This window comes from Hyaena hyaena, unplaced genomic scaffold (genome assembly GCF_003009895.1).
Source record: "Hyaena hyaena isolate Hyena2069 unplaced genomic scaffold, ASM300989v1 scaffold_231, whole genome shotgun sequence".
NCBI lineage: Eukaryota > Metazoa > Chordata > Mammalia > Carnivora > Hyaenidae > Hyaena > Hyaena hyaena.
The window spans coordinates 250,163-277,292 of NW_024080862.1; the positions used below are offsets into that span (position 1 = coordinate 250,163).

At 38.1% G+C, this 27,130-nt stretch overlaps 1 protein-coding gene across 5 annotated transcripts in view; it reads right to left on the reverse strand.

The window, feature by feature from the left end:
- DCAF1 (DDB1 and CUL4 associated factor 1) overlaps positions 1 to 27,130 on the reverse strand; it is an 86,811-nt gene that overhangs the window by 45,787 nt on the left and 13,894 nt on the right. For all 5 annotated transcript variants that reach the window (XM_039243623.1, XM_039243626.1, XM_039243625.1 and 2 more), the window contains exons 2-8: positions 24,761 to 24,878; positions 19,168 to 19,244; positions 16,927 to 17,000; positions 13,864 to 13,977; positions 2,689 to 2,826; positions 599 to 1,111; positions 158 to 259 (exon numbers count right to left, since the gene is read on the reverse strand). In XM_039243623.1, the coding sequence (XP_039099554.1) occupies positions 158 to 259; positions 599 to 1,111; positions 2,689 to 2,826; positions 13,864 to 13,977; positions 16,927 to 17,000; positions 19,168 to 19,244; positions 24,761 to 24,870 (1,128 nt within the window). In that variant the 5' untranslated portion in view covers positions 24,871 to 24,878. The remainder of the gene's footprint in view (positions 1 to 157; positions 260 to 598; positions 1,112 to 2,688; positions 2,827 to 13,863; positions 13,978 to 16,926; positions 17,001 to 19,167; positions 19,245 to 24,760; positions 24,879 to 27,130) is intronic.

The following is a 27,130-nucleotide window of genomic DNA, read 5'->3' on the forward strand; positions in this document are numbered from 1 at the left end:
GTCGGGCTCTGTGCTGACAGCTAGCTCAGAGCCTGGAGCCCATTTTAGATTCTGTATCTCCCTCTCTCTCTGACCCTTCCCTGTTCATTCTCTCTCTCTCAGAAATAAATAAAAAATTTAAAAAATTTTTTTTAAACCTTTAAAAAAAAATTTTTACCTTGAGTGCCTCAAATGTAAGCAGGACATCATTAGTCTGTTTCAGGTCAATATAGAACATCATCAATTCCCGTGATCCAAGTTGCATGAATATGGGAAGTAACTGAAATGAAGATAAAAATAAATCTTAACACTGGCTTTATTTTCACATATTTGCTATTCCATTATGAAGACAGAAGACTTTAAAAAATGAGGTACCCTCCCCCACTCCTTTATAAACATACAAACCCACTTTTATCAAATAGACCTATATCTGAAGTGACCTAAGACTGTACCAATAGCATAAGACTTCACCAGTTTGAGGCAAACACTTTTCTCTATTAGAGTAAAAACTCATCAGCGTTTTCTTAGGCATCAGGTAGGCATCAATGCTACCTAAAATATCTCAGAAAGAAGCACAATAGTCCCAGAGTGTGAATAGCATTCTTTCCAATAAACTTACCTCCTGATATTCTCCTAGGGGGGTCAAATACTGGAGAATAAGTCGCTGCTCAATAGCAGGAGTCATAGGATAAAGAGTATAATTGGTGCCAATCACCCAAGGGGACATTTCTGACCAGCTGCTATTAGATAGCTCAACAAACATGCGATCTGGATCAGATGTTGAGAAACCCAATTTCTGCTTGGCTTTCCTAAAACTCTCTCTGTCACCCTGTTTTCCTGACTTGTTTTTCCTCAATCCTCCCTCCTCAGGTTTGGCTGCTGAGTTCACTCTACTACTGGTCTTGTGGCCTGAATCAAGATGAAAGGAGATCTCCATGTCCCCAGAGGCTTCCTCTTGTTCGCCATCCACTACATCTACAGCCATGTCACCATAGTCCATATCTACAGCTTCTTCATCCAGAGGCAAAAGGGGTTCAGAGGAGAGTTTTCGCGGGCTGGGACGCTTGTTTTCCTGCCGCAAAGCCACTTCCTGAAGCTGTAGCTCCCTCAGTCTTCGAAGTACTATTGCCACCTATTGACAGATATTGGAGTAAAAGGTCTTATTTCTTCTGCATCTTGATTTAAATGATTCTTAATAAATAATTCTTATTTCCATTTAAAGAGAACTAGATCCTCATTTCAGTATCTGGAAATGGCAAAGATTTGATAAATACTTTGACCTAACTCCTACAGCTTGATGAAATTAACAACAGCTAAAAGTCTCACTCCTCATAAAACTTCCCAGAGAACCCAAACTATATTTGCACATCACACATCATTCATAGCTAACCTATCTGGATCAAGCTGGACTGGACCATCACACCTCAAGAGGCAGACACTAGACATATTCATGATTATTTTTTAATATTTTAATGTTTGCTTATATTTAAGAAAGAGAGACAGTGCACAAGCAGGGTAGCGGCAGAGAAAGACAGAGACAGAATCTGAAGCAGGCTCTGAGCTGTCAGCACAGAGCCAGGCACAGGACTTGAACCCAAGAACTATGAGATCATGACCTGAGCCGCAGTCAGATACTCAACTGACTGAACGACCCAGGTGCTCCATTTCTTTAAAAATGTCTGAAAATAAAACATGAAGGTTTCTCAAACTTATATCTGTCGTAAACTGTATTGTTAGATATTGCCATCTACATAATTATATAATCTATTTCTCAAGTTCACTACTTTTTCACTTTTTAAGTACTTTTTTTTTTTTAATGTTTATTTTTGAGAGAGAGAGAGAGACAGGGTGCAAGCAGGGGAGGGGCAGAGAGAAGGAGACACAGAATCTGAAACCGGCTGACAGCACAGAGCCTGATGCGGGGATGCAGGGCTCAAATCCATGGAACATGAGATCATGACCTAAGCCAAAGTCAGACACTCAACCAAAGATGCCACTTAAGAACTTATTTTTTGAGCCAATACTAGAATGTAGCATTATGCTTAGCTTAAAAAAACAAAAAGAAAGAAATTATGTCTGCAATTTACTTTGAACTACATAAAAAAAAAAGGAATGGTGGATGAGTAGAAGGAAAGGTGAATGGATGGATAGATATGTACTAAGTATAGTAAAACGTTCACAATTTAAGTGGTATGTATATAGCTGTTCTCTGTAAAATTCTATTTTGCTGTATGTTTGCAAATTTACATAATCCAAATGTTGAGAAAAGAAAGAGAATGCTGCTATTCTTTATCCAGTATAAACAATCATGATCCTTGATAATATAAAAAATGGCTATTTTCAAGTTAAAAAAAAAAAGTAAAATAAAAACTATTATGAAAAGTAATCTTGAGGGGTGCCTGGGTGGCTCAGTCAGTTAAGTATCTGACTACTGATCTTGGCTCAGGTCATGATCTCACAGTCTGTGAGATCAAGCCCAGCACAGGATTCTCTCTCTCAGACTCTGCCCCTCCACAGCTTGTGTGCTCTCTCTCTCTCAAAATAAATATATAGACTTAAAAAAAAAGTTATCTTGAAATGTCAAAATTACAGCTGTACTCCAGTACCATGTAATGAGTAAGATATATCTTTTCAAGTTCAGTTAGTAAGAAAAGAACTTGTGAATACTCTCCCACCTTATACAGATAGTAATTCTAACATAGTTCTTACCAGCTGTGAATTCTCATCCCTATAGTTCGCAGCAATGTCTTGATTCTCCATAGCACCTCCTAACAGTCCAGTAGAATACGTCCTCAAAGGCTGATCAGCCTCCCGGGCCCATTTGAAAAGATTCTCAACAATTCCCTCCTAGAGTAAAGGAAACGAAATAGTATAATTCAGCAAAGACCGTTTTCATAATTAAAGATATAAGCAAATATTTGTCTTGTGAAAGAATGTAAAAAACTTTTTTTTATAGTTTATTTTTATTTTTGAGACAGAGAGAGACAGAGCATGAGCAGGGGAAGGGCAGAGAGAGAGGGAGACACGGAATCTGAAACAGGTTCCAGGCTCCGAGCTGCCAGCACAGAACCTGATGCGGGGCTCGAACCCGTGAACCGCGAGATCATGACCTGAGTCAAATTCAGATGCTTAACCAACTGAGCCACCCAGGCACCCCAAGAATTTAATAAGATATTTCAATGTTGATCATAAAATTTAAAAATGTGTCTAAGTAGTTTAAAGTCCCTGTGCATTCTGTGAAACAGATTACTATCCAGCCACTGAAATTCAAGCTAAAGATCAATAATCATTTAACAGTCCTACCTTAGATGTTTGAAACCCAAAATATTCCATGACCAAAGTGGAAAGCACTAAAAATTCTATGTTCTTCTTTGAAGTTTACAATGCACACTTATTAACTCCACATATCCTAAACTTATTTTTCATTAGTTATTATAAAATAGTACACATAAATATGCACAGTCCAATCAAAGAAAATGAAAATCAACCATGATCTACTTAATAGAAACCTTCCATGTGTTCCTCCTTCTATCACCTGTGTCCTCTCTCCCCAAAAGATGCCTCTATTACTAAATTTTAACAATTTTCTTGTTAAACTTCTGTTAAATGTTATTTGCTTTAAATAGTATAAACCACATGGCACTGTATTTTTCTGCAACTTACTATTCAACATTATGTTCTTTACATTCACCCTACATTATTACATGAAATTGTCACAAAGAGCATTCAACATAAGACAGACTTTAGACATAATTACTTATTAATTTCTCACATCAACTTTACATGATTGGGTATTTGCTGAAAAGGAAACTGAGTCACCATAAAGTTAAGGAACATACGGGCAGAGCTGGGGTCTGATCCCAGGCAGTGTACCTCCAGATATTCACCTGCATATTTTGCTATTTTGTTGGCTTACAAACCACAACTATATTGGGGGCACCTGGGTGGCTCAGTCAGTTGGGCATCTGACTTTGGCTCACGTCATAATCTCATGTTCCGTGAGCTTGAGCCCCACATAAGGGCTCTGTGCTGACAGCTCAGAGTCTGAAGCCTGCTTCAGAATTCATGTCTCCCTTTCTCTGCCCCTCCCCCGCTGATCGGGGGCGCCTAAGTGGCTCAGTTTGTTACGCGTCCAACTTCAGCTTAGGTCATGATCTCACAGTCTGAGTTTGAGCCCCTCATCAGGCTATTTACTATCAGAACAGAGCCAGTTTCGGATCCTCTGTCCCCCTCTATCTCTGCCCCTCCCTCATGTGGTCTCTCAAAAATATACATTAAAAAAAAAAAAAAAAAAAAACTGCTACATCACAGGATATATTCATGCTCAACTTTACCAGAGGATGCCAGGCTATTTTCCAAAGTGACTGCAACAATTCACATTTCCACCAACAGTGAATACTTCTTTTTTTTCTACATCTTTGCCAACACTGGACCACTGTCATACTTTTTACCTGCTGTAGTCTGGTGGGTATAAAAATAGCACTGCATAGGGGCACCTGGATGGCTCAGTCGGTTAAGCGTCCGACTTCGGCTCACATCATAATCTCATGTTCCATGAGCTTGAGCCGCACATAAGGGCTCTGTGCTGACAGCTCAGAGCCTGGAGCCTGTTTCAGATTCTCTGTCTCCTTCTCTCTCTGATCTTCCCCTGCTCATTTTCTCCGGACAATTTTCTCTCTCTCTCTCAGAAATAAATAAAAACATTAAAAAAATATTTTTAAAAAAATAGCACTGCATGTAATTTGAATTCATCATTTATTAATGAGGTTCAGCATTTTTTTTCATGCCTATTGACCATTTAGGCTTCCATTTCTGTGAAATACACATCTTTTACAAGTGTTTCATGATAAGCACAAGTTCTTAATTTTTATGTAATCATACTTAACAGTATTTTCTTTTAAGTTTTGTGTGTTTTATATCTGAAACTCTTCCCTAAGTCATGTAGTCATTATTCCATAGATTTCTAAACATTTTAACCTCTTTTCAAAAAATAAACACTCTGAAAAATGTATGGAGAGATTTTGTTTTAAAACATTGACATGACAGGTGCCTATGTGGCTAAGTTGATTAAGTGTCTGACTCTGTTTTGGCTCAGATCACATAACACGGTTCAGGAGTTTGAGCCTCTGCATCAGGTTCCATGCTGACAGTGCAGAGCCTGCTTGGGATTTTCTCTCTCTCTCTGTCTCTCTCTCTCTCCTTCTCTGCCCCTCCCCTGCCCACTCTCTCTGCCTCTCTCAAAATAAACTTTAAAAATTTTTAAATATTGACATGAAAATACATTTACTCTTTTAAGTGCCTTTTACTGTTCCCTCTTTCCTATAAAAAACCTCAAAATACTAATTCCAATGAGCTCCTTCTATCTACATGTTACCCAGAATTTTTGTTCCCTCTTCCATTTATTTGGTCAGTACTTCTAGGTTTACAGAAGTACCCTGAAGACATTTTCTACTATTCTCTGGCCTTTACTGCTGCTGTGGTAAAGTCTGTTCTGTTTGATTGTTTACAGGAAACTTTTTTTTTTTTTTTTACTCTGGTTGCTTTTTAGATCTTTCCTTTGTCTTTAGTATTTCTTCTCTGAGCTTCCTGAGTGGTCTTGAGTGGTCATCATGTCTTTCATTAATTTGTAAAATTCTATCTCACCTCCCTGAATACTGCCTTCCCTTTTCTTCCCATTCTTTCCTCCTAAAACTCCTTTAAGATACATTTTGAACTTTCCTAATTCTAGTCTCTATATATCAACTTCTTTCCTATTTTTCAGTTCTCATTTGTAGGGGTTTCATTACTGGTTACACTATCATATCTTCCATTTCATTAATTCTATCTTTAGCTGTGTCTAAACTTCACTCTAATTCATCTACTATGTTTTTAAATTCAGTAACTAATTTTTATATACACTAGTTCTCTGGTTCATTTCCCAAATGGCCATTTTCCCCCCCGGTCTTGGGCTTTTCTTAAGAATTTAGATTATTTTTTTTTTTTTTTTTTTTTAACACCCAATAATGTTGAACCTTTTAAACCGTTAAGTGTATAATTCAGTGGGATTAAAAACATTCACAATGTTACATAACCATTACCACTATATATTTCCAAAACTTATTATCCCAAACAGAAACTCTGTACCTCCACTTCCAATAGAACAACCAAACAGAAGATCAATAAGAAAACATAAGAGTTGAACACTATATAAGCCAATTACATCTAACAGACACATAGAGAAAATTCCACCCAACAAGACCAGAACATACGTTCTTCTTAAGTACACATTCTTAAGTACACATGGATCATTTTCTAGGATATACCATATTAGGCAACAACATGGTTAATAAATTTAAAAAGAATAAACTCCTACAAAGAATTTTTTCCAATCACAATGGAATTAAATGAGAAATCAACAACCTAAGGTAAACTGGACAATTTATATGTGGAAATTAATACACTTTTAAACAACCAAGGGGTCAAAGAAGTCACAGGGAAATTAGATGAATGCATGCCAAAATTTATGGGAGGTAGCACACGCATTGCTAAAAGGGAAATTTATGGCTGCAAATATATATACAATTTTAAAAAGAAGGATCCTGAGGCACCTGGGTAGCTCATTTGGTTAAGCATCCGACTTTGGCTCAGGTCATGATCTTGTGGTTTGTGGGTTCGAGCCCTACATCAGGCTCTCTGCTGACAGCTCAGAGCCTGGAGTCTGCTTCTGATTCTGTGTCTCCCCCTCTCTCTGCCCCTCCCATGCTCATTTTGTCTCTCAATAATAAACAAACATTAAAAAAAGTTATGATATAATAAAGAAGAAGGACCTCAAATCCCTAATAACCTAACTGTACACTTTAAGGAACTAGAAAAAGAGCAAACAAAACTCAAAGGTAGTAGAAGCAAATAATATAGAATGAAGATAAATAAAACAGCAAATACAAAAACACAGAAAATGAAACTAAAAGTTGTTTCTTTGTAAAGACCCAATATTGACAAATCTTGAACAAGACAAAAAAAAAAAAAGACTCACATTACTCTCAAAACTGAAAGAGGAATGCCTGGGTGGCTCAGTTAGTTAGGCATCTGACTCTTAAGTTTCAGCTCAGGTCATGATCAAGGTTCAGGAGTTCAAGCCCCACATCAAGTTCTGACTGTAGAGCCTGCTTAGGATTTTCTCTTCCCCTCTCCCTCTGCTCCTCCCACTCTTTCTCTCTCTTCCTCAAAATAAATAAACCTAAAAAACAAATAAAATTTAAAAATACAAATAAAACTGAGAGGACCTTACTAGCAATCTTGCAGAAATAAAAAAAAAAATTACAAAACACTATAAGCAATTATACGCCAAGAAAATGAATAACTTAGGTAAAATGATAAAATGGACAAATTCCTAGATACACACAACCTACCAAAGCTGATTCATAAAGAAAAACTGAATAAGACTTAAGTAGTAAGGAGACTGAATCAGTCATCAAAAATTTCCCAAAACAGAAAAACTCAGGACCAGATGAATTCACTGGTGAATTCTACACCAATTAATACCAATCTTTCTCAAACTCTTCAAAAAATTAATAAGGGAACACTTCAAACTCATTCTATGAGGCCATTATCCTGATGCCAAACACACTATGAGAAAACCATAAAACAATATCCCTTATGAATACTGTTACAAAAAAACTCAATAAAATACCAGCAAACTGAATTCAGCAGCACAGTAAAAACAGTATATGCCATGACCAATGAGTGGATTTATCCAGGAATCCAAGTATGGTTCAACATACAAAAATCAATCTATCTACCAAACTAATAAAATTAGTGTGCAATTACTGTGAATTAATGGAAAACCATCTGACCATCTCAACTGATACAAAAACAATCTGCCAAACTTCAACACAGTTTCTTTAAAAAATGTTTAATAAGGGGCGCCTGGGTGGCTTAGTCGGTTAAGCGTCCGACTTTCGCTTAGGTCATGATCTCACGGTTCGTGGGTTCAAGCCCCGCATCGGGCTCTGTGCTGACTGCCAGCTCAGAGCCTGGAGCCTGTTTCAGAGTCTGTATCTCCCTCTCTCTCTGACCCTCCCCTGCTCACGCTGTCTCTCTCTCTCTCTCCTAGAAATAAATAAAACATTAAAAAAAAAAATTAAAAAATGTTTAATAAATTAGGAACAGAAGGAAACTTCCTTAGCATCATAAAGGCCAGTTTACAAAAAACCCACTCACATCTAACAACATACTCAACAGTTAAAAAAAAAAAAAAAAAAAGACTTTCCCCTAAGATCAAGAACAAGACAGGGGTGCATGGGTGGCTCAGTCAGTTAAGCGTCCAACTCTGGCTCAGGTCCATGTGTGTCCAGCTCTGCTTACAGCTCAGAATTTGGAGCTTGCTTCAGATTCTGTGTCTCCCTCTCTCTGCCCCTCCCCTCCCTCTCTCTGCCCCTCCCCCGCTCATGCGTGCATGCCCTCTCTCTCTCAAAAATAAACACTAAAAACAATTTTAGAAAAAACAGAACAAGACAAAGATGTCTGCTTTCACCACTTCTATTTAACATAGTACTGTTAAGTTCTAGCCAGAATTGCATAAGAAAAAGAAATTAAAGGCATTTATACTGGAAAAGAAGAAATAAAATGATCTCTATTCACAGATGACATCATCTTTTACGTGGAAAACTTTTAAGACTTCACACATGATGTTAGAACTAATAAATGAATTCAATAAAGTTACAGCATACAAAATCAGTTGTATTTCTCTTTTTTAAATTTTTTTTAAATGTTTATTTATTTTTGAGAGACCGAGCGTGAGCAGGAGAGGGGCAGGGAGAGAGGGAGACATAGAATTCGAAGCAAGCTCCAGGCTCTGAGCTGTCAGGCACAAAGCCCAAGACGGGGTTCGAATCTATGAACTGTGAGATCATGACCTGAGCAACCCAGGAGCCCCATCAGTTGCATTTCTATACACTAATAATGAAAAACCCAAAAGGGAAATATATCCAATCATTTAAAAGGGACTTCCTAATATCTTTCAGATATCTGTTCTATTTGATTCTTCTCTTTAATTGTTAACTCCTAATCCTGAAAAATTATTTCCTGGTGTATTTTGTAATGTTTTTGTGAACTCACTTCACCTGGAAATTGCTTTTCTGTGAGAATCCCTTATAGCCTGGAATGAAAGCTCCCTCAAGAGTAATTTTACATTTGCTTTTATCAGACACTTAAGGAATATCATTGGTCTAGGAAAATTATTTTGTTGTTAATTTCTTGACTTTGGGGTTCCTATTCATATGACAGAAATTTCAAACATATACCAAAATAAAGGTCATACCCAGAGTTTCTCAGAGATTTAGCCACAGAGTTGAGTCAGACTGAGAAACCAGTCATCTTCCATGGCAGTAGGCAGATACATCTCTTTTGCACTGTTTTTTATCCATAACCTCTTTATTTTTTTTATAGTTTATTGTCAAGTTGGTTTACATATAACACCCAGTGCTCATTCCAACAAGTACCCTCCTCCATGCCCATCACCCCCCTTCCCCTCTCCCCCACCCCACCCCCTCAGCCCTCAGTTTGTTCTCAGCATTCAAGAGTCTCTCATGGTTTGCCTCCCTCCCTCTCCCCCACTATTTTTCTTTTGTACTGTTTCAATGAAGGTCCTTTGGGAATACCAGTTTTATAAAGAGGTCAAGGTCCCAGTTACAACTGTTCAGCCAAGGTTTTATCTCCTGTCCTTCACTACCACTTTGTTTTTACAGTTATCTTTGGCACCTAAAGATTTCTATAAGAGTTTATTTTAGTTTATCCAGAATCTGTATGTGCATGCAATAGGAAAGTTTACAAGTTATCCTGGATGGTCAATCTGATAGATCTGGGTCTCTTCCCTTCTTTCTTGAAGTCATTTTTTTCCCCTCTCAGCTTCTAAAAGGTCATATACTCATGGTTTTTTTCCTACCTCATGAGATGCTGTGAGGAATAATATATGATGCAAAACAAATACTTAACACAGGACTAGTGCTCAATAAATGATAGCCATCCACTTACTAAATGATCTCATGGACAGTTTTTCCATAAAGCACCTATTAACATTTTAGAGGAATCTTAATATTCCAGAGTATAAAATCTGGAAACACTCACTTAAAGATTATACTTTCTGAGACTTCATTCTCTCCGACTTTATCCGTCCCACCTCCAATAATTTAAGGACAACCTCAAAGAGAAAAACGTTAAAGCAGTACTTAAAAAAATAAGTCCCTAGGGGCACCTGGGTGGCTCAGTCCATTAAGCATCCAACCTCAGCTCAGGTCATGATCTCCCAGTCCATGGGTTCAAGCCCTGCATCAGGCTCTGTGCTGACAGCTCAGAGCCTGAAGCCTGCTTTGGATTCTGTGTCTCCCTCTCTCTCTGCCCCTCCCCTGCTTACCCTGTCACTCTCTCTCTCAAAAATAAACATTAAAAAATTTTTTAATAAAAATAAATTTTTTAAAAAGTCCCTAAAAGGTCCTGATCTGACTAGATTAAGAGCATACACTGACAAACTTAATGATATGAAAAACCTAGTACAGGAACACTTGGCTAGCTCAGTGGGTAGAACATTCAACTCGATTTTGGCTCAAGTCATGATCCAGGATCACGGGATCAGACCCCACACTGGGCTCCACACTGTGCACGGAGCTTATTTAAGGTTCTCTCTTTCTGTCCCTCCCCTGCTTGCATGGGGGAGAAGAGAAGAGAAGAGAAGAGAAGAGAAGAGAAGAGAAGAGAAGAGAAGAGAAGAGAAGAGAAGAACCTAGTATATAAGTGGTATTAAAGTACTCAGTTCTTTTTTTTCTTTTTTTTAGGTCTTTATTTTGAGAGAGACAGAGAGCAAGCAGGGGAGGGGCAGAGAGACAGGGAGACACAGATCTGAAGCAGGCTCCAGGCTCTGAGCTTTCAGCACAAAGCCCAACGCAGGACTCGAACACACCGACAGTGAGATCATGACCTGAGCCGAAGTTGGACATTTAACCAACTGAGCCACCCAAGCGCCCCTCAAGTGCTCAGTTCCGTAACACACTTAATATAATGAAGAAAACTACACCATCAAATAACTGTAAATAAAAATTAAATGTAAAGCTATTTCACTATCTCTGAAAGTACAAATAAGCAACTTTTTTAAAAAATAGAATCAACTTAGTGAAATATCACAATGTATCACACAAAGAATAAACAATGTTCAAAAAACTTCTTTTTTTTTTAATTTTTTTTTTTATTTATTTATTTCTAGGAGAGAGAGAGAGACAGCGCGAGCAGGGGAGGGTCAGAGAGAGAGAGTCACAGACCGAAACAGGCTCCAAGCTCTGAGCTGGCAGTCAGCACAGAGCCCAACGCGGGGCTCGAACCCAAGAACTGCAAGATCATGACCTAAGCGAAAGTCGAACGCTTAACCGACTAAGGCACCCAGGCGCCCCAAAAAACTTCTTTTTCATATACTTACTGTATGTACTGGGTTGCAATGTAAAAACATGTTAGTATAGTTCACAAAGTTTGAGAAACACTGCTGTAAAGCAAGGAGTCTTAACCACAGCTTTGTGAAACACCAGTAGCCCATCTTTCCAGAAATAATGACCTCTAACTCATTAATTTACAAGCTATAATTGTTTTTTTAAAGTAAAATATTGATTCACACCAAAAAATTTGCATAAGATACTTCTGAAGAATAAAGATCATATAATCCAACAGTAAGGCCTCACAATCTCAAAGAGAGTTTGTCATCTGTGCTCTAGGACACTGGATTCAAAGTTATGTTATTTCCTATCTAATATATGATTTTGCTTTAATAATTTACTTCTCTCAACATAAATTATTACGAAACAAAACTGTTCTTAAACTACAGAAGTTTTATTATTCAAAATATCCCTTAACGTTGCTGACACCTTTCTAAAGGGTATTTACTTCATTCTAAATACACAATGATGCAACTATAAAAAACCAGAGATGATTTTCTTACAATGACAACCAGGACACTTTTACAAAGCAATGTAAAATCATCTACAGTCTTCTATAAATCTTGAATATACAAATACACTCCTATAAATTTTTCATTTGTCACCTTGGTTTTCAAAAGAATGCATATTAAGGAGCACCTAGATGACTCAGTTGGTTAAGTGTCCAACTCTTGTTTTCAGCTCAGGTCGATCTCATGGTTTGTGGGATGAAGCCCCCCTCCCCCGCTCCCCCCAAGCTCTGTGCTTACAGCTCAGAGACTGCTTGAGATTCTCTCTCTCCCTCTTTCTCTCTGTCCCTACCTTGCTCGTACCCATGCACACACGCGCACTCTCTCTCAAAATAAACAAACATTAATAAAAAATACATATTAAAATATTTCTGTCAAATGCATAGATCTTTTTGGTCTCCCACAATTGTAACTAATTGGAGATTTTTAAATCTTGTCCTTATACAATAGTGCAAATTACAGAATTACAATGTTATTCTCTAAAATACCTTATGTGACACAATTCTGTAACAATTTCCTTAAAAGTTAAATGATGGGGCCCTTGGGTGGCTCAGTCAAACGTCCAACTATTGATCTGGCTGAGGTCATGATCTCACCATTCAGGAGTTCAAGCACCATGTCAGAGCTGACAGCACAGAGCCTGCTTGGGATTCTCTCTCCCTCTCTGTCCCTTCCCTGCTGGCACACACATTCTCTATCAAAAAAAGAAAACTTTTAAAAAAGTTAAATGAAAATCTATTTCCAGATCTTTCATTTGGGTTATACATTTAACTACACTAAGACCTCCAGATTGTTTCAGAACATTAAATTTTAGTATCTTTGAAAAAAAAAAAGAAAACTATGTGGCACACCCAATTCACGCTGCAAATTCTTAATGCTGAGAACAAAATACCTGTATCACTTCTAAAGACAGAACAACTAATTTCTGACATCTGAAATATACACACACAATCACTATCAAATTAACATTTTCTGGTCTCCACAGTATTTATCCTTATTATCAGTTTATTTGTTTGTGCCCTCCCAAATACATTATGTGAAAGTAAGCTCTCATCTTGCTGACAAAAGTGTTATCAGCACCTAGCATAAAACACAGCACAAAACAGGTCTTCAAATGGTAACTAAACAAATATTAAATACTACCCCAAAAAAATTAAAAATAAAAAATAAATGCCACAAGAATAGAATGGCCTTTCTCAAAGCAGAAAGTCCTTCCTCACTAAGGAAGACAACTCATCAAGAATAAGGGTTTGGATAAGATCATAAATCCATTCTAAAAACATACGATCTTAACTGGGGCACATGGGTGGCTCAGTTGGTTAAGCGTCTGACTTCGGCTCAGGTCATGATCTCATGGTTCGTGGATTCAAGTCCCACACTGGGCTCTGTGATGACAGCTCAGAGTCTGGAGCCTGCTTCAGATTCTCTGTCTCCCTCTTTCTCTGCCCCTCCTCCACTCATAATAAACATTAAAAAAAATTTTTTTTAATGTTTTATTTTTTTTTGACAGAGAGAGAGAGACAGCGTAAGCAGGGGAGAGTCAGAGAAGGAGAGAGACACAGAATCAGAAGCAGGCTCCAGGCTCTGAGCTAGCTGTCAGCACAGAGACCGACACGGGGCTCGAACCCACAAACCACGAGATCATGACCTGAGCCGAAGTCGGATGCTTAACCGACTGAGCCACCCAGATGCAACCCAAAAATAAATTTTTTAAACATATGTCTTAAGACTTTAAGATATCTATAGCACTTAAGCAGCAAGTACCCATGAAAACAGTTACTCATATTTTTCCTATTGATTTCTTATATTTCTATAACATATATTATTGTTATAAAAACATGTAGCAATTATCTTAACAAAGACAAATCAAACAGATCAACATTCAATTTAAAAACAAAATGACTTTTCTTTTTAGTAAGTACCTTTTCTTGAAAGACAACAGCAGTTTCCAGCCCTGGCATGATGTCCAATAGGAGTCTGCAAGCTGCAGTGTTTAAAGGGGGCTCTCGGCTTGTCATCACATATGCATTCACCAGCTGTAAGAAAAACAGAGGAATACTTTTCATCTGAAATTCAACCCAGGCAAATTAATGAAGTCTAATAAACTCTTAATATATTCCCATCACTTGCCTAAGGGGTATAAGAAGATTATCCCTAACAATTACTAATTAAACCCTTATTTATCATAACCCACTGAGCCATGGTGGGATCATATATTATTTATTCTGCAGCTTTAAAATCAAATCCCCCCAGGAGCGCCTGGGTGGCTTAGTCGGTTAAGCGTCCAACTTTCGCTTAGGTCATGATCTCGCGGTTCGTGGGTTTTGAGCCCTGCGTCGGCCTCTGTGCTGACTGCCAGCTCAGAGCCTGGGGCCTGTTACAGAGTCTGTGACTCCCTCTCTCTCTGACCCTCCCCTGCTCACGCTGTCTCTCTCTCTCTCTCCTAGAAATAAATAAAAAACATTAAAAAATTTTTTTTAAATAAAAAATAAATAAATAAAATAAAATCCCCCCAAAAGAACAAATCAGCAACCACAGAAATTAAATCTCAAAGAATATCAAGAAGAGGAGCCGAGGAGGCTCAGTCAGTTAAGCATCTGACTCCTGTTTTTGAATCAGGTCATGATCTCATGGTCCTGAGATGGGAGGCCAACTCAGGCTCTGAGCTGGGTATGGAGTATGCTTAAGATTCTCTCTCTCCTCTCTCTTTCTCTCCTCTCTTTCTCTTTCTCTCTCTCTCTCCCCCTCCTCCCTCCCTCACCATCTGCCACTCCCCCGCTCTCACACATGCCCTCTCTTAAAAAAGAATATCCAGAAGAAATCACTCCCTATTCTTTTTTTAACCCCTACTCTTACATACACTTTTTCAGAAGAACAAAGCAGGGCAAGATAACCAACCCCCTCCAGATTCTTGACAATGGTTAATGAAAAATGTGAATTTTGTACTTCTACTATAAATACATTTACTAGGGGCGCCTGGGTGGCTTAGTCGGTTAAGCGTCCGACTTTCGCTTAGGTCATGATCTCGCGGTTTGTGGGTTCGAGCCCCGCGTCGGGCTCTGTGCTGACTGCCAGCTCAGAGCCTGGAGCCTGTTTCAGTCTGTGACTCCCTCTCTCTCTGACCCTCCCCTGCTCACGCTGTCTCTCTCTCTCTCTCTCTCCTAGAAATAAATTAAAAAAAAATTTAAAAAAAAAATAAATAAATAAATAAATAAATAAATACATTTACTATTATATACAAATTATAAACATACATAAATGCATTAATAAAACTTTCCTTCTAGCATTCAAATATTATTGAATCTCTACTACTAAGTGGCATTATGTACTGTGCTGGGTATACAACAGTGAATAAGATGCAGTCCCACCATCAAAGGGTTCATAATCCAACAGAGTTGACAGTTGGAAAAACAAATTATCTTGAGTACAGGATGCTATAGAAGTCTACAGGAGGTCACACAACCGTGCAGAGGAATCAGAGAAAGGCTTAAGAAGGGAAAGGATTCCAAGCCAGAATGTAAAGGACAAGTAGGAGTAGCTAAGGAAGAGTGGGGAGGAGAGACAAGTCAAAGGGCAAGAATTTAAAATTGAAAGAACAAAGGCCAGAGAAAGATTGGGTTTATAAACTGAGAAATTTAAAATTCATCATGAAGGCAATGGGAAACCACTAACGGGATTAGAAGCAAGAGGATGCCATGATCACTTTTTGCATTTTAGAAAAATTTCTGGGCTATAAAGCGAAGAATAGGCTGGAAGAGAAGACAACAAGATGAGAAACCAGTTAAGAGGTTATTGCAATAACCAAGAGAGAGATGATGGTAGGGGCTAAACTAAGGTCTGCCAAGAAGGGCATAAGGAAATGGAGGGGTTTGTAAAGTTAAATGAAAGGGAATGATAAGACCTGTGAGTGTAACTGAATTAAGAGAGCTTGGAAAAATAAAAGATAACTTCTACCTGGCTGGATAAGGACACCATTACTGATCTAGAGAACAAGAGAAACAGATTACAGAGCAAACCATTAGGTGGAATTCAAGGTGCCTGTGGGGAATATCCAGGTCGAGATATCTAAAAGGCAGCTCGACATTTCCAGAGAAGCAGAGAAGAGACCGTGGTGATCAAGAAATAAATTGGAGTTAATATAATACAGATAATAATAACAGCTAGTACTTACTGAGCCCTCATGTACTAGGTTTTGTGCTAAGCACTTTTTTTTTTTAAGTATATGTGCTGCCAAAGCGAGCACAGCACTTTTTGAGACTAATTTCATTCAAAGATTACAAAAACATTTTAAAGGGAAGATCATCTCTATTTTATAGATTAGGAAAATAAAGCTTGGAGAAAATGAAGTTTGGAGAGGCTTAAGTTGCCTCAAGATCAAACTATCAGTGAACAGTGAAGCTGTATTTAAACCCAAAACATGGACTCCAAAACCCATGCTCTCAAGGATCATGCAATTCAGCCTCCAAAAACAAACCTAACAGCTATAACTTACTGAACAATTGCTATGTCTCAGGCGCTGTGAATGCTATATATATTCCCCCCTCATTTACATCACAACAGCCCTGAGTTAGAGAAGGTAACTTTCTCTCCCTCCACATGCCCAGCGCACATACCACAGCCGTCAGTGCAGAATCATACCTCATACATCACTGAATTTTCTATTCAGAAACTCAAGAAAATGTCTATATTCTCAAACTCAAAATCATCTTGCCCAAGGATAAGCACAGATGCCTTGGGAGTCCTTGTCATATTCAACCAACCAAAGAGAAAACACCTTGGCCACAACCAGGACTTTGGTAAGAAAGAAATCCGTGATGACTCTTAGCTGGTTGAACCAATACCAAAATAAATAAATAAATAAATAAACCTACCCACTCTTTTCCCAACTTTGTCAAGACCTCAAGAGAAAGCAAATTATTTATAAACAATAAAGGTATAGCAACCGCTGATGATAATCCCTTGAGAAAAGTAAGAAGCAAACCTACTGCATTCATGAAATCATCATTCTTGAAGAGTATTCTCAGCAAGTGGCCCAGCATACACTCTGGATCAGCTCGACCTACCAAAAGAAGAGGGGAGGAACAAACAAAGGAATGAGTAAGTCATCCCAATCAAGCAACTCAGACTCTGGAAAGGCACCTGGGTTGTTACAAGTACCATTAAAATGCCAGCAAAAATAAACAGAAACAAAGAAAAATTCTTTTGATGAATCAGATTTCATAAGAAACATTCTCTAAAATTAAAAGTGACAATATAAAAACTTGAGACTAAAATTAAAAGTGACAATATAAAAACACTGCTCTCTAACTTTCCCATCTCCCAGCACATTGCCTACACAGCCATGCTAAATTAAATAAATGTGCACTAGACCCAGACCAGCATTACTAAGAGTACACAAGGTCTAAAAAAAGAATCATAAAGGAGCCTAAGAGAAAGAAAACCCCTGATTTCCCAGCCAGATTAAGGTAGGAAGCACAACTTCTGATGGATGGCCTAGAGGAGGTAAGACTCTAAATCTAATCTCTTTTTCAACTATATGCCAAAAGTAGCAGAAATGCATCCTCAAACCTGTAATGATATTCCAGGTTGTGGGGGCAGGACACAGGAATGGAATCCCACAAAGTAATCACCAACTCTAAAGATATGGTAAGTTTGGCCATCTTAACTTCTGAGCTCCTGGGGAAAGAAAGGCCAGGAACCTAGATCTACTCAATACACAAGACTAAAAGTAAAAGAATTAATGACTGGTAGAATTATTGGTTTTTAAAACAGATACCATCTATTTTAATTTTCCTTTAAGATTGTTAGAGTGGCAAATTTAGTGAAACTCAAAACACAATTTAGGATGAAGAAAAGATGTGAGCCACTGCTATGAAGTTTCTCCCAAGTTGTAATCAGTATTCCAAAGTAAATCACAAAAAGAAAAGTTACGGGATGGTATCATAAAAACTGGATGAAGACCTCAAATAACATATTTCTCTGTTAATAAATGACAAAACTCATGTTTATTAATACAAATTATACCTAATAATGTAAGAGGTAGGGAGGAAAAAATGGTCTTTAAAATTTTCTATTGAAAACTGTATCAATCATCATTCTGTCTTTCCCTTCTTCCTCATTACCATTTCATCCTTTCCAAGGCCCTTCCAAGGTCACTAAGCATGATCATCTCTCTTTTAATTCTTTTCATCACCCCATAAGTTAACTTAATTTCTTCTCTCACATTCACATTTGTACTTCTTTATGCTCTGATTGCCTTACTGAAGATAAGAGTTAAATAGGTGAATAGTCCTCCAAAGTCACAAGTGAGGATGTCTACAACAAGAGCAATAGGTAATATCACATAAATAACTGGACACTCAATTTCAAATACCTAGCCTACTTATATTTGAGAACAAAAGTCTAGGAAATAGAAATAAAACTGTACCATTCAGGTGGGTATACAATGTTCTTATTTTTACAAATCCACTCATTCTCCTATCTCTCCACACATACAATAGCTCTTTTTTCCACAAAGGACTGCTTCCCACTTTACACAGAGAAAGTCTGATTTGTTTTCCCACCGGTACCCTACCTTAGAGAAAACATAAAATGGCAACGTCTAAAGTCTCAGATAGTTCTGTATCATACCAAATTCTATGCCAAAGCAGACTGGATTGTCATGGTTCTCATTAGTCCAAAATAAAACCAAATTAACATGAAATGGCATACTTTGGCTGCTGAGAATCTAAAGCAGACATCAAGAAACCTGTTTATTATTCAAGGTTTCAAGTACCAGTTTCCTAAATAAAGCAAGGCGTTGATGTATTTTCAACTACATTTCCTCATTGGTAAAAGGATAATTATCCCTTTTACTCATTCAAAGAATCCAAGTTCATAACTTGTTGCAAACTTTTTTAAGGCACAGAGAATAATCTCTTCTGGGTTAAAAGTCAGAAAGGGAGAACATTTTTCTCTTTTTCAGTAATCATACCGATGGAGTCAATAATGCATACCTACATAATTTAGCTCCTTACTTATCTTCTATTTGATATGTAAATATTACAAAGATTTCAATTTTTCAGGGATTTATTTTTCCTTACTACCCCCACCTTGAGCAATATTTTAACAATTAGATGGTCTTAAAACTTAGCATAAAAGATGCTATTTCAATTTAAAATTTTCCTATTAAGCTATTTTCTTTTAGAAGAAAATTAGAACCAGGGTTAAGAGAACACAGGTCTCACCAGGATGTCGGTCATCAAATGGGTCTGGATCTCCCTTACGATATTCTTCAGTTTCTTTTTCAATCAATTCAGACATCCTAGCACAAAGGGAAGACAGGGTCAACTCTAGACAAGCATACAAAAAAATGTACCACCACCTACTATAGTCAATTCAACAAAGTGTAAAATAAAGGTAAAAAGTTAGAAAAAAGATACTTTCCTAAAGAACACAGAGATCTAAATAAAAACAATGTCAACTCCCAAATTCATTCCTCTCTCCACTTTCCTATCTCAAAAAATTTGGACTCCCATCCCCTCAGGAGCCAAAAAACCTAGGAGTCATTAAACCTTCCCTTTCTCTCACTCCCACAATTCCTGTTGGCGCTACCTACAAAGTCTCTGATTTCAGTCTGTTTTTTTTTTTTAAGTTTTATTTAGAGAGAGTGCAATCAGGGGAAGGGCAGAGAGAGAGGGAGAGAGAGAGAAACCCAAGTTAAGTTCCAAGCTGTCAGTATGGAGCCCAGCACAGAGCTCAAACTCAAGAACCATGAGATCATGACCTGAGCCAAAATCGAGTCGGGCACTTAACCAACTAAGCCACCCAGCGCCCCTCAATCATTTCTTTAAATCTTGACCATTCCTATCCCTGTCCAGAACACCATCATCAAATGCATGAACCACCTTTTCCCCAACTTCCAGCTTCAATGTTTGACACTTCATTCTCCAATTTCCAACAACTTACCACAATAACGTCAATTAAACCCAAATACTACTATGGCTTATACTAACCCAGCTTCTGTCAGCATCTCTGACTTCTACTCTGCATTTCACTTTAATAAGCTTCAGTCACATGGTCTTCTCTGCTCTTCAGAGAGTACAAGTTCACAATGGTTTCAGGGCCTAAGTGCTGTTACTTCAGCCTGTGACATATTCCCCCGACCCCCAACTCCTAAGCTCCCACCTATACCCCAAGCAATCACTCATCTGCTTTCTCTCATCACAGATTAGTTTTGGGGCCTGTACTAAGATTTCATACAAATGGAATCATTTACACTCTTTTTTATGACTGGCTTCTTTAGCCCAGCATATTTTGAGTGATCCACATTTCTTGTTACATGTATCGATAGTCTTTTTTTTTATTCATGACTTCTTTTTGAAATAAGAAAAATCACATTTTGAATACCCTACGCAAGACTGATATTTTAACCTACTGTAACAACAATCAAATATAAGGCTATCACACTCTCCAATATCTGTCATGCTCTGTCCTAACTCCAGCTCTCCTATATGCTTTATTTCTACAAAACTATACTTCCTAGTCTTAAAAGTTAAGCTCCCTGCAAAAACTCTTGCCCACTCTGGCATATTTTCCCCATTAGGTCTCAAAAATATTTCTACTTTTTCTACCCTTCCCTTTAATAATCTTTTTTAATGTTTTATTTATTTCTGAGAGAGAGAGAGACAGCATGAGCAGGGGAGGGTCAGAGAGAGAGGGAGACACAGAATCTGAAGCAGGCTCCAGGCTCTGAGCTAGCTGTCAGCACAGAGCCCGATGGCGGGGCTCGAACCCACGAACTGTGAGATCATGACCTGAACTGAAGTTGGACGCTTAACTGATTGAGCCACCCAGACACCCTATCTACCCTTCCCTTTAAACTCTGAAACTTCTCTTTGCCACAAAGGGCTGTCACATAATATATGTTTAGAATTATATATCATAAAATCTACTAGTATCTTCAGTTGAAACTAAGCAATGTAGGACAGAAATTAAAAACATGGATTCTGGTGCCAGATAGCTAAGGTTTGAATCATACCTCTTCCACTGTGTGTGACTTTGATCAAGTTATTTAACATTTCTGTGCCTCATCTATAAAATGAGGGGAGTAGTCCCTACCTTACAGAGTTTCCTTGAGGTTTAATATATGTACTCTGCTTTGAACAAAGCCTGGCATGTGAAAGCTAGTTAAGTATGGTAACAATGAAAATTGAGAATCAAAAAAACAAACAGAAAAACAACTTAAGGTAGATTTGACTGGGATGGGGCAGGAAGGAGTCTTACGGAGGCAGTACTCATGTTCTTTAACATGATATAGGTGATATTTTTGTAAGTAAAGAATCCATCAAGCAGAGCACTGTACAGTATATGTCTCAAAAAAAAAAAAAAACAAAAAACCATAGGACTTGGGTAACACTCACATAGGTTGGCCTAATTCTAGTCCCTTTTCACAGAATCAAGTCAAAGGCTTAACTATAACTAAAATAACATAAGTAGTAAATGAAATGTCAAAGGTGAAAAAACATGTATTTTTCTTAGGAAAATTGCCAAAAAAAAAAGTTCTGAAAGTTGTGGCAAATAAGAGGCAAGCCTGAAATTCATTTGCTGTTCATGGACTATACCAAAACATGTACTCATCTGAGGTGGGCATAAAGGAGAGACCATAGACATGTGAAAGAACTTCAGGAAATATCCAGTGAACTACCACACCCACAATTTGGATGATGGGAACTGCCTCTTTCAAAAATAGTGTACTTTTAACATGTCCTACTAGCTCTTAAACTTTCTGTCTAACCTTGAAGGACCTTAAAGATCTTGCTCTATGTTAACTTTATTTTCCATTCCTACCTTATATTCACCCTTCACTCTGGTAAGGGCCCTTTCCTCACTGCCACAAAAACATGCCTCAATTCCTTCTCCCCTTGATGCTTTTCTCAGTTACATTTTTCACTTTTCCTAGGAAAACTTTGTTTCTCTACTTTTCATCAAGCTGTGTCTACCATCTTTCAAGTCCCTATTCCAAAAAACCTTTACCACATCCTGCACTGGAAAGCCCACTTGGAATTAGGAGTTAAAACCCAAAATTCTAAGTTTAGGTTTCCACTGTCTATGTTGTCTTTTGCAAGTAGCTCCAAGGAAGGCTGCCATTTAATAATGTAGCTCTCAGTGATACTTTTAGTGACAAATGAGGAAACTGAGGTTCAGGGAAGTGTCTGACAGTTCCAACACACAAATCGTCCTCAAATATTTGTTAAGTGAATAAAAGAAACTGACTCATCCAAGTTTTTTCCATACTCATAACCACTGCAATATTAAGGAACCATATTGCCCAACTTAACACCTCATTATATATTAATTTGTACTACTATGCATTGTTTCATATTGGTTAGTTGCCCCCAGATGGTGATCTTCTTAAAGACAGAGCCCCTCTATTTAGGCTTTGCACTACTGAGTATCATAGCACAGTGACAAAGCGGAGAGTCACATAGGATCATGAATGTGAAATATTCTTGAAAATAAAACATTGAGTATCTTTTTTTTTAATGTTTTAGTTATTTCTGCGAGAGAGAAAGAGAGAGACAGACAGACAGCATAAGCAGGGGAGGTCAGAGAGAGAGGGAAACAGAGAATCTGAAGCAGGCTCCAGGCTCCAAGCTAGCTGTCAGCACAGAGCCTGATGTGGGGCTCAAACCCACAAACCATGAGATCATGACCTGAGCCGAAGTCAGACGCCCAACCGAGCCACCCAGGCTCCCCAAAAACATTGAGTATCTTTAGTATTATGTACTCAATAAATATTTTTTCCAGTTAGGTGAATCTACCACTAACATTATTAATCCTATTTATGATTCTCTCCTTTTATGGACTATTATACCAAGAGTCCATGTTTTAACTGCACAATACTTAGATTCTTTAATTCACTGTGGCTGTTATCTTGTGATCAGTAGTAGTTCCTAATCTCCAATGCCCCTACAAATTTAAATCCACTTTCTACCAGTCGGCAATAATCCTGTTCCTAAAAAAAAAAATAAATAAACTGCACTTTTCACACGTTCCCCATGTATCAAGAGCAACAAAGCATTTATCCCTGTTTAAACTTTCAAAAGATCATAGTTCTCTTTATTCCTGTAGATTACATCATTACATAAACAAAAGGCTTTTTTCTCTGCTGTCTCAAAGATTAGATGTTAAAAATCCCCATGTTCCAGGGACCTCCCACTTAGAAAAACCATAGGCATCCCTCTCCAGCCTTTATTTTTCATTCTCCTATTTAATACAATCATTTAGTAAAATTATGTCCCAAATAGTTACTATGTACCAGGCATGCACAAGTTATTGTCCGAGAAAACACCAATAAAAAAGTGTAGTACCGGTCTTCAAAAAACTTAAAATTTAGTAAAGTGACACATGCAAAAAGTAAAGAATTATAGTACAATGTGATTAGAGTTAAAAATAGGGGGGTTATTATAATTATACCACATTTTATGTGTGTGTGTGTGTATACACACATACATATACATGCGTATGAACAACGAAAGTATTAAAAAAGAAAAAAAGGAGTGCCCAAACCTATCTGAAAATATCAAACTCAGCGAAGGTTTTACAGACATGATTCTCCAACTGATTCTTTGCCAGACAGACAGACATACCAAAGAAAGGCATTTCAGGCCAAAGCAACAGCAAGTGTAAAGATACACAGACATTACAAAATATGGTACTATTCCTTATTGAAAGAGACTAATACTGTGAGGCAGAAAAAGGAAGTGGGGGCCAAATTATAAATGGTTTCCTAGGCTACTCTAAAAAGTTTATATTTTATTCGGTAGGAAAAATGGAGTCAAAGAAGAATTATGATCAAAGATATAAAAATCAGATTTGTGCTTAGAAAGAGGACTCTTTCAGCCAAGAGGAAGATGTATTAGAAGAGGGTAAACTGGAGATGGAGAGAAAATTCACATTGCCTTCTCAGTCAAGACATGATCAATATCCAATGAAGGAAGTGGTAAAGGAGAATGCGGAAGCAGAAAAAGCAGATATCCTCAGGGCTTGGCGACTAAACTGTGCTAGTAGAGGAACACACTGGGGAGATGGTTTTCAGGTTTTTAGTTTGAAACTATGTACTCCAAGCAGAGAGTACAAAAGCACAAACTGTGAAAGAGAAAGAAGGCAGGATGAATAAGCTCTATTAGACATGGTATGTTTCAGGTGTCTGCAAAGAGCCAGGTAAAGATGTGTACACCAACCAGCTGAGAAAAAGGTCTGAAATTTTTTTTTTTTTTTAGTATTTTTATTTATTTCTAGGAGAGAGAGAGAGACAGCGTGAGCAGGGGAGGGTCAGAGAGAGAGGGAGTCACAGACTGAAACAGGCTCCAGGCTCTGAGCTGGCAGTCAGCACAGAGCCCGACGCGGGGCCAGAACCCACGGAACTGCGAGATCATGACCTAAGTGAAAGTCGGACGCTTAACCGACTAAGCCACCCAGGTGCCCCAAAGGTCTGAAATTTTTAAAAAGAGAGACATGAAGCAGAAATAAAGATTTTAAAGTGAACCTAAGAATAAGGTTTTAAATCATGTACAGGAATGAAACTATCTAGGTAGAATACTCAGGGTAAGGAGAAAAGAGAACCACCAACAAAACCCTAGGATTGAAACACAGACAAGAGAAGAACCTAAAAAAGAGAGTAAGAACTACAGCCTCAGAGGAAAAGTAAGAAATTTAAAGAGCTTCAAGTAGTAGTGAGATAAAGATGGATTTAGAATTCACAGTCAAGATAAAAATGTTTCCCTACTACTCTCCAGTTTTTCCTTTTTAAAAAAAAACATAATTGTTCATTCATACCTGGTAAGGATAGGTACCATGTCCTGCCCACTGCCATGTTCCTTTTCCCACTGCTCCAGCAGGGTAGTGAGCTCAGCTTTGGAGTCCACATGCACCGCTACTGTAGTCATGGCTTGGCCTAAGGAATCAAAAATTTAATAACACATGAATACAGGCAAATAAACCAGACATACTTCCTATAGTGAGAAAGGAGGAGAAAAGAGATGAGCAAGGAACAAAAACTTAACTCTGAGCCCCCTCAGATAATTTTATTTGTGGTATAGTGGTAAACCCAGCACTGGAAGCCGGAATACTCTTCAAGCCCTTTCACCCTCACCCAACCACTGTTTGCTTGATTATCGAATAAGACAAACTGGATCAAAATTATGACTCTTACCTTTCTAGGATCAGGAACCCATTTTGGGAATCAGACAAAAAGCTGGGGTCCCTTTCTCCGCTCAAAAAAATGCATATACCTAAATACCACACATACAAAAATCCCTAGACTACATCTCTGAGGTCCAAAACTTTGAAGCCATATATTTTAAGTTTATTTTGAGAGAGAACAAGAGAGAACACGTGTGCACAAGCAGGGGAGGGACAGAGGGAGAGAGAGAATCCCAAGCAGGCTCCACACTATCAGTGCAGAGCCCGATGTGGGGCTCAATCTCATGAACCATGAGATCATGACCTGAGTTGAAATCAAGTCAGACACTTAACTAAGCCACCCAGGGTCCCTAAAGCTACTTTTTTTTAAATAGAAAACGTAGCAAAAACCACTCCCCAAAATATTTTGCTCTTGTAAGTCTTTGTAAGTCTTGTAAGTTCTATGAAAGATAAATAATACATTTCTGTTGATTCTTAACAAAAGACCAAGAATTAAAGTATATCATTACCAACATGAAAGTTGAGGAGGAGCATTATAAACCCATTTGTCCTTCAGGCTTCTTACTCTCTCCCAGCTGATTTCCTAGAAGGAGCATGAGAGGATGGAGAGAGGCAGAGAAGTTGGTGGTTGAGTGGTCAGCCCACAGATACAGAAGGACACGGAGCTGAGACAAGCTTTAACGGAGATGCCATGAGACATCCACATAAGGAAGACAGATTTATTTATTTATAAGGGGCGCCAAAAGGGATAAAGGAAACTCAAATATTTAGATGGTCTACAGACCAACTTCTTTGCCAAAGTAGTCTTAAGATCAAAATGTCAGGCTTTCCCTGCAAAATTTGTATTTTCACAGAAATAGCAACCATTCTATAAAAACACTTTTTAACACTAGAAAGGGATTACTATGTGACCTAGAATTATTATTAAGTCTTCTGAAGATATCTACCATAAGACCAAAGGAAATACATGTGAAAAATACCACCAATTCTCTAGAAGGTAAATATTTGTGGGGTGCCTCACTGGCTCAGTCAGAGGAGCATGTGAATCTTGATCTCAGGGTCATGAGTTGGAGCCCCACATTGGATGAAGAAATTAAACTTTTTTAAAACTTTAAAAAATAAAATAAAATGTAAATATTTTTTAATAAAGTAGCAGCATTTCTAACAGTACACTGTGATTCATGTCACCAAAGGAGACTATTTCCAAACAAAATAATTTTTTTTAATTTTTTAACATTTTATTTTTTGAGAGACCAAGAGAGACAGAGCACGGGCAGAGGGGCAGAGAGAGAAGGGGACACAGAATCTGAAGCAGGATCCAGGCTCTGAGCTGTCAGCACAGAGCCCAACTTGGGGCTCAAACCTATGAACCATGAGATCATGACCTGAGCCAAAGTCCATCGATGCTTAACCGACCGAGCCACCCAAGCGCCCCGCCAAACAAAAAAATTTTTTAATTTAGAGCCCTCTTTTCTGCAGAGAAGAATCCACATTTTTATTGTTGTTGTTTCTTTTTTTTTTTTTTTTTACTTGAAGCAGGCTCCAGGCTCCAAGCTGTCAGCACAGAGTATGATACGGGGCTCAAACAGTGAGATCATGACCTAAGCCAAAGTCAAACACTTAACCAACAGAGCCACCCAGGCACTCCTTGTTTGAACATTTTTATTTTGAGAGATATAGAGAGAGAGTGAGCAGATGAGGGGCAGAGGGAGGGAGAGAGATAATCCCAAGCAGGCTCCGCAATGTGAGCGCAGAGCACAAAACGGGGCTTGAACTCACAAACCATGAGATCATGACCTGAGCTCAAGCCAGAAGCTTAACTGCCTGAGCCACCCAGGTACCCAAAGAATCAACATTTTTAGTCTTTCTGGCCAGCGTCACAAAAAAAGGAAATACTGCAGGTGTGACTAATACGGACCTCTGACTTTAACTGAAGAAAACCTAGGCTATATTTTTTAGTCACCATACACTATGCATTTTTTAAAATAACTGTATTTGGAATGA